General features: G+C 45.9%; 1 protein-coding gene and 1 non-coding gene across 2 annotated transcripts; one reads left to right on the top strand and one right to left on the bottom strand.

The window, feature by feature from the left end:
- Window positions 1–1137: 1137 nt before the first annotated feature.
- Window positions 1138–4744, top strand: PHOX2B (paired like homeobox 2B). The gene is made up of 3 exons (XM_036281256.1): window positions 1138–1738; window positions 2595–2782; window positions 3793–4744. Exons 1-3 carry the CDS (start codon window positions 1498–1500, stop codon window positions 4306–4308), a joined length of 945 nt encoding a protein of 314 aa, XP_036137149.1. The 5' UTR covers window positions 1138–1497; the 3' UTR covers window positions 4309–4744.
- Window positions 4745–15636: 10892 nt separating this feature from the next.
- On the bottom strand, window positions 15637–15743 carry LOC118621071. The gene has a single exon (XR_004957615.1). It is a non-coding gene; the product is annotated as a U6 spliceosomal RNA (small nuclear RNA).
- Window positions 15744–16000: the final 257 nt, after the last annotated feature.

Here is a 16000-nt window from a genome sequence, read left to right as displayed (position 1 = left end):
ATTCATATAAAATATCCAGGGTTTGTTTACACCACACGGCGATTCAACTAAGCATTCCCCCTCTTGTCCACCGAGAGGAAGGATTTAATGAAATAGTTTCCCTTATTCTGCTAGAGCCTAACGAACCAAATGAAAATTACCCTCCGCTTAAATCATGGGACCACCGAGGTCCACAAATCACCGCCTGCTTCTTTGTCTGTGCCTCGCTGCCAACACCCAAGAGCTGGAGAAATTGAACAAGAAAAGTGCCCGACCTGGAACATGGGCATTTACAGAGTAAGGATTTCCGCTCACTTGCAGTCACTGAACCTACAAGACAAACAGACAGCAATCCTGTTCCAAGCCTTGGGTCTATGGGGGTTGTGGGCACCTGAAAAAGTGGAGGCTAAAAAGAGAGAGCGCGGCCTGAGAGGGGAGAAAGAGACACATTTGGGCACACTGCAAGCCCACTAACTAGTTATGGCGTAATTAAAACCAACAACCGCACAGAACCTCCAAACCAACAAAATGCAAACCTCGTGGTAAGGCAGAAAGAACTGAGCGCAAAGAAGCCACCATTTGAGAATCCAGATGTTTTATATTCAAGAGCGTTGTTCTTTTATTTTTTTAAGCGGCTATGTAAGCGGAGTCTCTAGAAAAGCACATTAAGCCGCGACAAGAAATGCAATTTTTAAGATGCTTTAAAGAAAAAAACAACACCCTCTACCAGGTGTATTTTAAAGAAATCCGCTTATCGTTCACATAAACCCCCTCGGCCCACTTACTCTATGTTACTGGGCGCCTGAATCTTGCCAATGTCCCAGTCCTTTATAACATTTCATGCACTTCGGGGGGTAGGCTTGTTGTTAAATTGAGCGTGTAACGCTCTTACAAAACAGGTTTTCTATGACATCAAGGTTTCTTCTTCCTAACCGAGGGGGGGGGGGAGGAAGAGGACGAAGAAGGGGGAAAACACACACACTATCTCAATTTATGCCTAAGGTATATGATCAGTTAAAAAGGCTTAAAAGCTCGGGGAAATTGGATCAGGGAGAATCGTCACCCAACTTTCATTATTTCCAAGTAGTGTGATTGAATTAAAGGGCAGGGAGCTGGTTAGAAGGGAGGATCAGGGGCTCAGTGCGTAATGGTGTGGTATTAAATTCTAATTAGAGATGCAGGAATCAATGATAGGGAGGTTGGACAGCTCAGTTCCCCAGTGCCAGCCCAATAGACGGATGAGTTATTGTCATGTAAAAAGCGCCAGCAATAAGACCAACCGCTTTGCTATTGTCCAAGTGGAAAGAGCCAAGTTTATTATGAGGACTATATGCTCTAGAGACCTCAGACAAGGCATCTCATAGGAGGCTTTTTCATAAAACTAGGCTCTGCTGGTAGTAAGGAGGCCAGTTTGGAGGCAGGCGTTGAGCTGTGCACATCTCCCCACTCCAGCCACCTTCTCCATACCCATCTTTTATTTCCTTTTTTCACTTGGCTGAGCCATCCAGAGCCTTTTCAATGTATAAAATGGAATATTCTTACCTCAATTCCTCTGCCTACGAGTCCTGTATGGCTGGGATGGACACCTCGAGCCTGGCTTCAGCCTATGCTGACTTCAGTTCCTGCAGCCAGGCCAGTGGCTTCCAGTATAACCCGATAAGGACCACTTTTGGGGCCACGTCCGGCTGCCCGTCCCTCACGCCGGGATCCTGCAGCCTCGGCACCCTCAGGGACCACCAGAGCAGTCCGTACGCCGCAGGTAAGGACCACCAGCTTTCTCAGCGGAGGAAGCTGCCTTTCCGCTCGTATATAGGAAGCCTTGATTGCATTTGAAAATGGAAATGTGTTTAGTATTTACCAAACGAAATTTGCTTACACAAATGAAAGAATTTATCACGTTAGAAGCGATTGCAGGGAGGGGTAATTCACTTACAGGGTTACACTATCCTAGTCACACCCGAACCGCCAACAAAATTATCTTAAGCTGCCAAAATGATAGGCATAATTTATTTACTTTGCGATGAGACGTAAAGCTTAGAAAATAATTAAATAACAAAGAGTAAAGCTCATTACTGGCAGTGTCTCTTTTTTAAAGAACCGACAGCAGCTCACACCTCTTTGGCTGGTCATTTTTATGATTATTTCTTTAATTTATTATTATTATTTTGCAGCACTTTCCCCCAACTCTTGGGCTGGGTCAACTTCTGAGAATTGAAAAGTTTCAACAGTGAGAGTGTTTGGTAACTTCTTCCCTGGTTCCCTGATATTCCGACTGATGTTTTCGGACTTTTTCCCTTCTCGTTTTTTGTGTTTTTTTTTTTCCCCCTCATCAAAGCATTATCCCGTGTTCCGGCCCTCAGAGGTCTCCAATGCTCTATTTCAACCCACTCAAAGGCGCTTGTGACAGGCGGGAGCTCGCCAAACCCGAAGTTTGCGCCAGTTTCTGTACATAACTAATTTACTCGTTTTTCTCGGCAGCGCCTCTTGGCCGCCCTCCTGCTCTGTGGTCGGTGGCGGCTCCAGTGACACCTGACCTTGAAGTCCCCACATTTCGGCCCCGCGGCCCGCGCGCTCCAGACTGTTTTGCTCACACTCTGTCCTCTCTGTGTCCCCAGTTCCATACAAACTCTTCACCGACCACGGCGGCCTCAACGAGAAGCGCAAGCAGAGACGTATCCGCACCACTTTCACCAGCGCGCAGCTCAAAGAGCTGGAGAGGGTCTTCGCGGAGACGCACTACCCTGACATCTACACCCGGGAGGAGCTGGCCCTGAAGATCGACCTCACCGAGGCGCGAGTCCAGGTACGCGCTCCTGGAAAATTACTCGGTTTGGCCGCTCCCAGGCCCCGGAGGGCTGCTGTGGGCGGGTGGTACTACTGAAGGGTCAGATCACAGGGCCTCTCTTGAGGACCGAAGGCTCGGGGCTGAACAGAGAGGGCAAGCAAGTTCTGAGGACTGTGCGCGAGAGGAAGGGTTAGGGGCGCTGGCTCTTGGCTATATATATATATATATATATATATATATATATATATATTCAAAGTTGCAACGAGTTTTCCGCCCCCGTCAGCGCTGCAGAGACATTCGGAAAGTGCCTTTTGGGAAAAGTGCAGACTTTGATACACACACACACACACACACACACGTGTGTGTGTGTGTGTGTGTGTATTTTTCCAAATGCCTCCTAATTCAAGCGCTTTTAACTTGGAGCCATAGCTTATAGATGCATTTTCCCGTGAACTATGACTTACATCAGGTTCGCAAAGGGGTTGTGACTCCATGAAGGTCAAGAACCAAGGCTTGCTGTAACCTTTTAGGGACTTGGCGCCACTCCAGGTGAGCCCCCCAGTGGAGGGGCAGTGCACACGCTTCTCTGGGCCCAAAGGTCAAGATTCGAAGCAAGCACCAAACCCAGAGACCCCTCCTCTTTCTACCAATTAGGGTTTATTTAACTTTAGACTTGAGGCCTAGGGGCAATGAAGAGTTTGGAGTAGCTTAAGAAAGACTGAACAAAGGTCCAACAAGTGAGGACTTCCATTTTAGGGCCTTTCTGGGACCTGCGACATTTTTATCTCTCCTGTAAGACGTCATATTCCTGGCATGTTCAAGTCACCCTAAGAACATTTCTCTGAAGATGCACCAGCAACAAGGGGTTGGGGGCAGTCTTGGTGGGCTGGATTCGCGTGGGGGTACCCGCGGTGCGTGGGCTTGAAAACAAACTAAAATGGAACGTGCACCCTCCTAATTCGAGCTTTTCTTCCCCGCTTTTTTCTTTCTCCCTCTGCTTCACCGCCGGGCCTCTCCTCTGGGGACAGGTGTGGTTCCAGAACCGCCGCGCCAAGTTCCGAAAGCAGGAGCGCGCGGCAGCGGCCGCAGCGGCTGCGGCCAAGAACGGCTCTTCGGGGAAGAAGTCTGACTCTTCCCGGGACGACGAGAGCAAAGAGGCCAAAAGCACCGATCCCGATAGCACTGGGGGCCCGGGCCCCAACCCCAACCCCACACCCAGCTGCGGGGCGAGTGGCGGCGGCGGCGGCGGACCCAGCCCGGCAGGAGCCCCCGGGGCGGCGGGGCCCGGGGGCCCGGGAGGCGAACCCGGCAAGGGAGGCGCAGCGGCGGCGGCGGCGGCAGCAGCGGCGGCGGCGGCGGCGGCGGCTGCGGCGGCGGCTGGCGGCCTGGCTGCGGCCGGGGGCCCTGGACAAGGCTGGGCTCCCGGCCCCGGCCCCATCACCTCCATTCCGGATTCACTCGGGGGGCCCTTCGCCAGCGTCCTATCTTCGCTCCAAAGACCCAACGGTGCCAAAGCCGCCTTAGTGAAGAGCAGTATGTTCTGATCGGGGAGGCGGCGGCGGCGGCGGCGGCGGCCGAGCCCGGCCCGGGCGGGCGAGTGGGCGAGCGGGTAGGCCCAAGGCTATTGTCGTCGCTGCTGCCGTGGCTTGTTCATTGAGAGCCTAAAGTAATCGCGATAAGAATAAAGAGAAAACGGCGTCGCCTCCATTTCAACTCCACTACCACCCCAACCCTGAACCCCCAAACAAAACAAAAAACTTCCCTGGCTTCGCACCTGCCCCAGGGCCGCGCAGACGGGCCAGGGCTCCGCCTGTTGACTGGGAGGTGTGAGCGCGGCGGCCTGGACTCGGGGACACTCTCAGGGGGCTGTGTCTGCGTGTCGTGTATGTCTGTCTCTGGGAATGTGTATCTGTGGCCCGAGCAGGTGACAGAAAGAGATGGGTGGGGGGCACAACCAACTCAGTGACTTGCTTAGAAAAAGAGAAAAATAAACAAAAAAAAAATTTCCCCAAATTAAAAAAAAATTAGGAAGACAGCAATCATTTTTTAAAAAGAGGTTTTAAAATCGAAGGGAAAAAAATAAAGGGGGAAAAAAGGGAGGCTGCAGCTGACACTGTCTGAGGGCTCTCTCGTGAACCCCTCAATTAGCTCCCTCTTGACGGCACAGACTCCCTTAGGGCTCCTGCTTAGGAGAGACTAGGGGGCCTTCCAGTCCCGCTTCTCCTCCTGTCCTTGGGTTCGGACGCTGCGGCGAAGACTTCTGCAGACTGTCGCGGCGGTCAAGGTGACTTCCGGAGGCCCGCTTGCCTGTCCCACCTCGCCCAATGCCATCCCGCCATTCGCGCTTCCGAACCCCACACAGTTGCAACTCCCAAACCCCGACTCTTTGCAGCCACTCGGCCCTGAAAGATGCCCTATACATGAGATGCCTTTCATCTGCAAACTGCAAACTGTGTCTCATATTCCGAAACGCTTCCCTTTTTTTCTCTCTCCTGCCACCCCACCGGCATTTTCTTCTTCCACCAGCTTTTACTGAACTTTCTGGCACTGCTTTGGATGGGAGTCAATCGCAGTCCGTGCAAGCGGCTGCAGAGAAATCTACGGAGCGAGGGAAAGGCGCGCACACAAGTTTGAAGTGTCTCGGTTTGCACTTCTGTTTGATCCGAAATGGACTCACATCCTGTATGGTGGATGGACTGTATATTGATGATTCCATTCTTCTCGCAGTTTAGACATCTCTGTTGAGATTTGTTTTATTTTTTATTTTTGTTTGTTTTTTTTCTTTTCAAAGGCACAAACTATAGATATTAGTTGAATGTTGAGGCTTTAACTTTTTGGGTGTCTTTCTACAACTGTGTTCTGTGACTCAATTGTATCGTGTTAATATCAGTACAGACCGTCTCCTCTATGTGACCGTATAATGTTTTTCCTCTTCTTGTAGTCTCTATGGTGTGTCTTTACGGAGTACTAAGGTTCTCACGGGTTCAATTTCTTTGTGTTTAGAGAGACCACGGTTCAGACAATGGTATATATTTTTGTTATCAGGTGCATGTCTGTCTGATTTCTTTTTTTCTTGTTGGACCTTGTTTGTGAGCATAAACGTCATAAGTTATGTTTCAGATTTTCAAATTTATTTATATGTGTTATAATGAATGCTTCTATTTAAAAGGGAAATATTTCTACATGTGCATATAGTTTTCCAAGAGTGTACCATTAACTTGATTGTTGATAATAAAAACAAAAAGCAAGTCTAGCGATTGAACTCAGAATTTTCCTTGATTTGTTTTTATTTGCTTTTTAAAATTTAATTTGAAAAATGAGAAGGGAGAACAGAGGAAGTTGTATAAAATCTCTAGAAGCCACGGTGGCTCTGGAAACCTGGGCTGGTTGGAGAGTCGAAATGCATGCAGCCAAATTCAGCCGGTAGAAAATGTAGTGCTTGGACAGCAGACACAATTCTACTGGTTGCGATTATTTGTTTTTGAAGTCATCCAGCAAAACAAAAAACAAAACAAAAAGAAACAAAAGACACCTGGATGTTGATACAAATGTTCAGATCAGTGCTTAGGCTGAGGCTCCGCGGATTCCTGGCAGCGAAGACAGGATTTGAAAACTGACTCTGAGAAGGACTCACCTGTGGATTCTAAGTGAAGGTGACTTCGGGACCCCTAGGTCCCCATGGTCCAGCCTCCTTAGGCCCGAAGATGGCCCACACCCTGGGACCCTGGAGGGCCTTTGCATGGGCAGGTGGATCAGGAAGGCACTGGGTGGAGAGCAGCGCTGTAACATTGATGTGTTTTGAGAAATAACATCAACAACTGCCATTAGTGAGCACTTGCATGTACCAAATGGTGCTTCCATGTGCTATCCCATCTGCCCGCTAAACAACATCATGAAGCAGAGACAATTCCAATCCTCACGTTCTTTCATACAGATGAGGAAGCGGAGGCAACATGAGAGATGGAGCAAGCCTCTGAACCCAGAAAATCTGATTTCAGAGCCTGCATATTGAGAACTGTACCAGTGGTTCCCAAAGTGTGGTCCCAGGACCAGCAGCATCAGCTCACATGGGAACCTATTAGAAGCAGGAATTCTTAGACCTTGTCCTTGACCTACAGAGTCAGAAACTCTGGGAGTGGGGCCCAGCAATCTGTTTTAACAAGCCCTATAGAAGACATGAGAACCACTGAACTACCCTGTAAGAAACCCAAACAGGAAGGTTTCAGAAATGGAACTACATTGGGAACAGGGGCGTGTGTGTGGGAGAGGAGGGTCAGGGGGCTCTGGCAGCTTCAATGCCCCCCTTTGGGAAGGAAGCAGTTGTCAGCACAGCTCTAAGATGAAATCCTGCCTCTATCCTGGACTGTTTGGCTGGGTCACCTTCTTTAGTAGAAGCCTGTGTGGACTTCAGGTACTTGGTACCTCTGTGGTTGGGCCTTATAAATGGTTAAGTCAGTTCCCCTCATCTGACTTCGAGGGGAAGCCACATGCTGCCTCCTCTGGTCTGAGGATGAGCAGTTGATGTGGCTTGAATTTATCAGGGCCTCTCACTTTAAGCATCCAAATATAGCCTGCAGCAGATCATGAAGGGTTCAATCAGACATTTCAAACCTTTGGATCTAATGTTAATAGTTTTTCTAAAGGACTTTTACATAGTTTTAAGAAAAAAAAAAATCTGTCTCTAAATGCCTCTCAGTAAATCCTCCAAGACAACATTCTATAAAGAGTGGCATCAATTGTGTTGGTCTAAAATGCCAGTAACCACAGATCCTGTAGACTCCAGTCTCTCATTGTAAATATAATGTAGAGAAGAAGAAACAAACAGATTTTTTTTAAAAAAGCAAGCAATTTATTGATGAAAAGAGCATTTAAAGCTCAAGGAACTGAGTCCTGGGCTTGGCTGGAGAAAAATGAGCCCTAGGCATTGGGGCCCGCCAGGGAAGCCACTGAGAACTGATGGGCAGGCCCTTGGGGTGGGCATTCTAGAGAAGGCAAGACCAGGAGAAAGAAAATAAGAAGTAGAGAGAGGAGAAAGAAGAAAGAGAAAAAAGAGGAAAAATAAGTAGCCAAAGAAGAGTTTTTGAAAACCCCAGTTTTTGAAAGGCCCTAGAAATCCTTTGAGATGTGAACAACCTAGACGAGGACCCCCAAATGCCCTTCTCCTGGCCTTGACCTGCTTTGAACAATTTCTCTCCAGGACAAGTGAAACTCTAGGGATTGGTGAGAAAAACATGCTCCAGACCCCCACCTGTCTCAGCTTTCCAGAGGATGGCATTTAAAATGCCTGGAGGCACCCATTTTAGTATTTTGCTAATGACTTCTTTTTAATTTGGGTCACCTCTGCCTCTCTTACTGGTCAAAGAAGCAAAACTGTTTGTTGGGAGGCAAGTTTATGATCAAATGCAAACTAATGTCCCTGCAATATGATGGAGCCTAGCAGCAAGACACTGTGTCTCTCCAGTTGTGTCATTTCCTTGGAGTCATGCACAGTGTGAACAAGCTCACTTTCACTTTTCCTCTCCTAGGGAATTTGCATTTTGGCTCATCAAGGCATCCTTTTTCCTGGCAACTCCGGGACCACATGTGACTTCACAAAAGCTGCATGAGCTGGTGCCAGATGGCCGCATCTAAGCCAAGTCTCCTTCAAGATGGCCAAGTTCGGGAGCCTGAGTGGTTTCAGAGGGGAACTGATAACCCAACAAGCGGCAGCTGTCTATAACTCATCCAGATGCTTCTCTTAGGAAGACAACTAGATACAGATGTTCCTCAATTCAGGGAGAGGATCTGTGTGACCTTGGATGGCGAATAATTTAATCCTTCTTTTTTAAAATCCTCAACTGAGGATATTTTTCCATTGATTTTCAGATAGAGTGGGGGGCAGAGGAAGAGAGAGCGACTGATCAATATGAGAGAGACACATTGATTGGTTGCCTCCCTTACCCCGACCAGGGCCGGGGATGGAACCACAACTGAGGTACGTGCCCTTGACTGGCATCAAACCTGCAACTCTTTGGTCCCCAGTCTGATGCTCTAACTGCTAAGCCAAACTGGCCAGGGCTAACTTAATCCTTCTTGATAAGCTTGATTCATCAACCATAAATATGAATAATAATACAGACTTGTGGGGGTGTTGGGGGCATTAAATTAGATATACAATAAATATCTGTCATAGCAGAAAGTTTTCAGCAAATGTCACCTATTATCATTATAGAACTTCCAGATTCTTTATATACCTTGCTCAAATCTCAGAAGAGTAAAAAGAGCCTTCAGCCTTGGCCAGTGGCTCAGCTGGTTGGAGCATCATCCTGTACACCAAGAACGTTGCGGGTTAGATTCCTGGTCAGGGCACATATCTAAGTGGCAAGTTCGATCCCCCATTGGAGCTCATACAGGAGGCAACTGATTGATGTTTCTCTCTCTCTCTCCCTTCCTCTCTCTCTAAAATCAGTAAAACTAATCCTTGAGTGAGGATTTAAAAAAAAAAAAAAAAAGCCCTCAGTTGTCACTGAAGTGAAGGGTCCTGAAACGCAGAGTATGAGAGAATGTGCAAAGGCTGGAGCTGGAGAACCTGCTGAGGGTGACAGGTCCTAGGATCAGCCAAGGGCTCACTCGTGATAACTGCCAATGTTTATTGAGTGCCCATTATAAGCTGGTTAAGTTTACAAGCTTTAAAGCATTCAATCTTCACAACTACCATATGAGAAAATCCTCACAACTACCATATGAGAAAAGAACTCTTCCCATTTTTAGGGAGGAAACTGAGGCACATAGTGGTTCAGGGAACATGCCCAGGGCCACATAGCTAGTAGTATTGCAGCACTTGAGTTTATGGATATAATTTAAGGCAGACAGGAAAAAAATACAAATATAGTTTTACTAATCCCTATCTGAAATTTAACATTTCCTTCCGTGATAAATGTAGACAACAAAGCCACGGTATTATTAGTACCTGTGACTTTGTCACCAATGGAAATCACAGATATTTTCTTTTTCAATTATAGTTGACATTCAATATTATATTAGTTTCAGGTGTACAGATCACAAGTATTTTAATTTCCCATTAGAGTTTTTGAGCTATCTCAATAAATCATTTACATTCACCATTAATTTAAAATTATGGTAATTATTAGATCAGCCACAAGATCTTACTATTTAATACATTAATAAAGAAGCACATGCTTGACTATATTACAAATTTGTTTTAAAACATTTTTGATAACTCTATTTTAACTGACTTCTACAATACTATGTGCTTTATTTTTTGCATTTTAAAATGTTTTCTTGAGAGAGTTCATGGGTGTCACTAGCTGCCAAGGGGTCTATGGCACCATGAAGAGCTGTTGGCTAATTGATCAAAGCAGGTGTTCCATCTCTCTGTGAAGCTCTGACTTTAAGAACTTCTCATTAAGACCAGAGCATGTAATTATTTTATTCTACAGGTGGAAAAAACCTTAGAGAAGTTTTACACCTGTCACATGTTCCTTCAAAGGACAAGGCAATCAAACAAGTCCCCAAAGCTGAACAAGAAAGTTCCAGGGTTGTAAACACAGTAGACAGCATGGAGAGAGGGAGGTGATGCAAAGGTTTCGGCAGACTCGATCCTCATTCCGTGTTCTGAGTGTTTACATGAGCCGGGCACTGTGCTGAGTGCACCACAGAGCCGTTCTCTATGACAATGGTGGTGCCTTCCTTCCTTCACGTTACTGAAATCCACAGCATTTGGGTCACTTGTCCCAGGCACACCACGAATAGGCAAAGCCAGGACTCAACCCAAAGTCCAGCTTCTTAACCAATAGGCTTAAAAGGTTGGGAAAAAGAAATGAAGAAGGAAAGAATTATTCATTTGCCTAGCTGTCACTCATTTATATTTTGTCGGAACCTGCAGCTATTTGGTTTGTTCAAATACCCCAAGGCCAAGTGATGGAGCAATGATGTTACTTTAGCCATGTGTTTGATGTCAAAGACCTTCCTCTGGGGAAAATCAGACATCGAGGGGGAAATAAAGGCCTCTTACCTGGAGGTAATGTCATTAGGGAACCTGTGGATGACTGTTGGCTACTTGCTATCCAATGATTAAAGCGGTGATTTCCACAACAGGAAGAGCCTGGGTGTAAAACTTAATTTCGGCAAGCTCCAACGTCACGGGAAGAGGGGAATGAAAACCTGGCTTGTCCGTGGCCTAGATATTGTGCTTTTGGAGTGCTTACTGTGCACAAACACAGCTAGCTGTTTGGCATGTGTTATGTGTTATATATAAAGCCTTTCAAGCCTCCTGAGGTAGATACTATTGTTCTCATTTTTACTGGTGAAAAAATCCCAAGTAACAGAAAGACTGAGCAACATAAGATCCTAGAGCTGGTTAGTGCCAGAGCTGAGCTCAGAACTCATGTCTCATTGCTCCCAAAGCCTCATGCTTGGGGGTCCCAGAGGCTAGGAGAACCACTGAGTCACAGCCTAGAGCACAGCACTGCCCGTCGCCTGCCTGCTCACACCTTGAGCCAGTGTTAAAAGGCAGAAGGTGACGACATGTTCCGGATTTGCAGAACTCTGCAAGTATATTAAACCTCACTGAACCTGTACACTTTATTTTTTATTTTTGTTTTTGAAATAAATGATAAAGATTTATTCAAGTGTCAGGGCTTTCAAACCTCAAACACACGACGCAGTTCCCTGAGTGTTCTAAGGAGAAAGGAAAGCTGAGTATTCCTAGCAAAAACGACACTTCAGAAGACTCGGACCTGCACAGTTAGCCTCTGGATTGCTGCGAGAGGGTAATTCGTTTTTCTAAATCCCTGACCCGAGGATATGTTTTTCAGTGATTCTAAGGAGAGGGGAGAGGAGAGGGAGAGAGAGAGAGATCAACACTGGGGACCAGACCCACCGCCCAGGTATGTGTCTGACCAGGAATGGAACCCGTGACCCTTCGGTGCACAGGATGACGCTTCAACCCACTGAGCCACACCGGCCAGGGCTGAGACGGTGGTTCTTTAGATGATTGGTGGCCTGGATATGTGAACATTCTTTCCTTAGCCCTGATTTTAGTAATTTAGCAGCTTGACTGTGGTGACCCCCTTTCATTTCTTCACTCTAGCCTTCTGGTTCAGCCAGAGGAATTTATTTCTCACAGCTCTGGAGGCTCGAAGTCAGGGTGGGTTTCCGGTGGGATCTGTCTTCCCGGGCTGTAGGCGGAACCTTCTTGCTGTGTTCTCACATGGTCTCTGCACACGGCAGGGTGGGGGGAGAGGAAATTATACACTTTGTTTTCTTTTTTGATATTAGAGAGAAAGAGAGAGAGAGGAAGAGAGAGGGAGAGAGAGATTGGCCGCCTCCTGCATGCCCCCGCTGGGGATTTAGCCCACAACCTGGGCATGTGCCCCGACCGGGAATCAAACCGGCAACCTATTGATGCAGGGTCGATGCTCAACCACTGAGCCACACCAGCCAGGAGGAAATTGTATACTTTAAAAGGGTGAATTTTATGGTATGTGAACCATATCTCAGTTTTTTCAGGCAGAAACTAATATGGGAAGCCCAGCACCTTGCTGTCTTCCTCTGTCTGCCCTTCATTTCCTGCAGGTATGATTCACACGCACCAGCTTAGACTTAAGTCAGAGCAACATAAATGAACAGAGACGGAAGAGAGTGGAGAATATTACTGTTTTCTTGACCAATTACCCATATTTTTTAGGCTAGTGAATGTATGTTCTCCAATATTGATTTTAAAATGAAGTAGGCAAAAGATTCTTCTGGTGAAGCCTTTGTTCCACATTTAATAATTTTTTCAACCTAATCATTGAAAGTCCGGAGGGCTGTCAAAACAGTCAGACATTTTTACTGTTTCTATACCTGACCACAAATCGGAACAGTCATGCTTGGAAACTCTTCTGTAGGGCCATTCCTGCCTTCTACTGAAGGAAAGAAGACAAATTTAAAGGATAATTTTAAATGTCTGAGGGCATTCATCTACTTAGGCTGAGATTTTCTTGAAGTCCATTGAAATGTAAATGTCATTTCTTTTTTTTTTTTCTTCCTTCCATTAATTCTAGAGAGAGAAGAAGGGAGAGGGAGAGAGAGAAACATCAATCGGTTGCCTCCCATGTGTGCCCCAACAGGGGATTGAACCCATGAGCCTTTGGTGCATGAGGCATCACCTAACTAACTGAGCCCCACTGGCCAGGGCAATAAGTCATTTCTTTAAAAATTTCTCAAATTACTAAATTATCACATACATTTATTAGCAAGAACTGGGGTAGCCCACATAAAAGGCTTTCCGTGTTTCATTGTAAGGTCCTTTGAGAAGTATAGACGATGCTGGCCGATGAGTGTGCAAGTTGCATTTTGAGAAGTTGATTTTCTGGCCTTAAGGCAATTGTGTCTTTTGGTTAATCAAGGATTCTCCTGCTCAGAAAGTTTCTACAGTAGTCCCCCCTTATCCGGTGTCCCACCTTCCATGGTTAAGTTACCCACGATCAACTGCAGTCTGAAAATAGTAAATGGAACACACAGTTCATAAGTTTAAAATTGTGCTATTCCGAGTAGCATGATGAAATCTTGCACCGTCGACTTCCATCCAGCCCAGGAAATGACTCATCCCTTTGTTCAGGGTGTCCCTGATGTATAGGCTCCTCATCAGTCACTTAGTAGCAGTGTTGGTATTGCAGTTCTTGTGTTCGAGTAACCCTTTTTCACCTAATAATGAAAAAGCACAAGTAGTGAGGCTGGCAATTCGAATATTCCAAAGAGAAGCCATAAAGTGTTTTCTTTAAATGAAGAGGTATGTATGAACAGGAAAAACATAATATCTATAGGGTTCAGTACTACCTGAGGTTTCAGGCATCCACCGAGGGTCTTGGAATGTACCCCCCAAGGATAAGGGGGGACTACTGTCCTTAGAAGGAGAGATCATACATCAGTGACAGTCTGGTCATTACTTTCTCTTTCGTAGGACACGCTTCAGCATTGTTAGTTCTAGGACTGGTTTGGAGAAGTTTCTGGGTCATTCACACCTACTTGTGGAAAAAGAGGTTTGTAATAAGTGGTAGAAACATGTCTAAATAATTCAGTAACTTTGAAGTTTTAAAATTTTTCATAGGTAATAAATGCACAGGGTAAAAATGCAAATGATTTAAAAGGTTATTTAGTGAAAAGTATATCTGCCTTCTACCTCTGTCCCCCAAAGTAATCAGTGCTAGAAGCTCTTTTTGTATTGTTTTTGTTGTTGTTAATCCTCACCTGAGGATATTTTCCCATTGATTTTTAGATAGAATGGAAGGGAGGGAGGGAGAAAGAGAAACATCTACGTGAGAGAGACACATCGACTGGGGCCGGGGATCAAGCCTGTAACCCAGGTACGTGCCCTTGACTGGGAATCAAATGCAGACCCTTCGGTCAGAGGGCCGATGATCTAACTGCTGAGCCAAGCCGGCCAGAGTTCTTTTTGTATCTTTAAGATAATCAATATATATAAGAGCACAAATGACATTATACTCAATTTCTATACTTTGTATTTTTAAAACATTTTCAGTTACAGTTGACATTCAATATTATTCTGTATTAGTTTTGGATGTACAGCAAAGTGTTTAGAAAATTATGTACTTCCTTTGCATTTTTTTTTTTTATCCTCACCTGAGGATATTTTTCCATTTTTTGTACAGATAGAGTGGGAGGGAGAGAGAGGAAGGGAGAGAGAGAGTAACATCGATGTGAAGGGACACATCGAGTGGCTGCCACCCACACGACCAACCAGGGCCGGGGACAAACTGCAACCAAAGTACGTGCCCTTAGCGGGAACCGAACCCAGGTCTCTCTGGACCGCAGGCCGACGCTCTAACCGCTGAGCAAAACTGGCCAGGGCTTCCTTTGCATTTTTTAAAAACTTAATGTATATCCCAAAGGTCATTCTGTGTCAAAACCTGTAGCTCTCTCTCATTTTTTTTTATTTTTTTATCCTCACCTGAGGACATTTTTCCATTTTTTTTTTTTTTATAAGATAGAGTGGAAGGGTGAGAGAGGAAGAGAGAAACATCCACGTGAAAGGGACACATCGAGTGGCTGCCACCCGCACGACCAACCAGGGCCGGGGACAAACTGCAACCGAGGTACATGCCCTTAGCGGGAACCGAACCCGGGTCTCTCGGGACCGCAGGCCGATGCTCTAACCACTGAGCAAAACTGGCCAGGGCACTCTCCCTCATTTTTAATGGCTGCATAGTTTTTGGTTTTCCAAAAGGAATGCAACATGGTCCCTACACTTTTTTTTCTTTAATTAATTGATTTTTTATTTATTAGTTTTTGTTACAGATGTTTCTCATTTCCCCCCCATTGACACCCTCCTCCCCTTCCCCCTCACCCCATCCGCAGCTTTGTTGTCTATGTTCATTGGTCATGCATACATGCAAGTTTTGTGGTTTATCTCTTTCCTCCCCAACCCCCTTCCTCTGAGGCTTGTTAGTCTGTACCCCACCTCTATGTCTCTGGGTTAATTTTGTCCAGCAGTTTGTTTAGTTCATTATATTTCACAAATAAGTGAGATCATGTGATATTTGTCTTTCTCTGCTTGGCTTGTTTTGCTTAGGATAATACTTTCCAGGTCCCTCCATGTTGTCTCAAAGGATAAGAGATCTTTCTTTCTTACAGCTGTGTAGTACTCCATTGTGTATATGTACCACTGCTTTTTAATACACTCATCTACTGATGGACACTTGGGCTGTTTCCAGATCTTAGCTATTGTAAATAGTGCTTCTATGAACATGGGAGTACATATATTCTTTCTGATTGGTGTTTCAGGCTTCTTAGGGTATATTCCTAGAAGCAGGATCACTGGGTCAAATGGCAGTTCAATTTTTAACTTTTTGAGGTAACACCAAAGCGTTAAAAATATGGAACGCTTCACGAATCTGCGTGTCATCCTTGCGCAGGGGCCATGCTAATCTTCTCTGTATCGTTCCAATTTTAGTATATGTGCTGCCGAAGCGAGCACTCCCTCCCTCTTAACAGCGCCTGAAAGGGAGAGAAAGAGAGACTGCCAACTGGTCACTAATTAACATTCTCCTCTTCCTCCAGTTAGAAAATAGCCCTTGACTTTTTGACTGGCTGGGACATGGCCATCCAGACAGAGACTATACTCCCCAGCTGCCCTTGAACCTAGACCTGGTCATATGCCTAAGTTCTGGCTAATGGGACGTGAGCAGAGTGATCTGTGCCACTTCCAGGTCATGCCTTTCAAGGTGGCTGCTT

This window comes from Molossus molossus, unplaced genomic scaffold (assembly GCF_014108415.1).
Source record: "Molossus molossus isolate mMolMol1 unplaced genomic scaffold, mMolMol1.p scaffold_m16_p_1, whole genome shotgun sequence".
In the NCBI taxonomy this organism is placed as follows: domain Eukaryota; kingdom Metazoa; phylum Chordata; class Mammalia; order Chiroptera; family Molossidae; genus Molossus; species Molossus molossus.
Note: the sequence above shows the minus strand (reverse complement) of the source record. Positions and strands in the feature narration are given on the sequence as shown.

What these genes read in the sequence shown, in the direction of transcription:
- PHOX2B (XM_036281256.1), top strand. Translation starts at nt 1,498, where the DNA reads ATGTATAAAATGGAATATTCTTACCTCAATTCCTCTGCCTACGAGTCC. An exon ending in GAGCAGTCCGTACGCCGCAG is followed by an intron (nt 1,739 to 2,594) that starts GTAAGGACCACC and finishes CTGTGTCCCCAG; the next exon opens with TTCCATACAAACTCTTCACC. An exon ending in TCACCGAGGCGCGAGTCCAG is followed by an intron (nt 2,783 to 3,792) that starts GTACGCGCTCCT and finishes CTCTGGGGACAG; the next exon opens with GTGTGGTTCCAGAACCGCCG.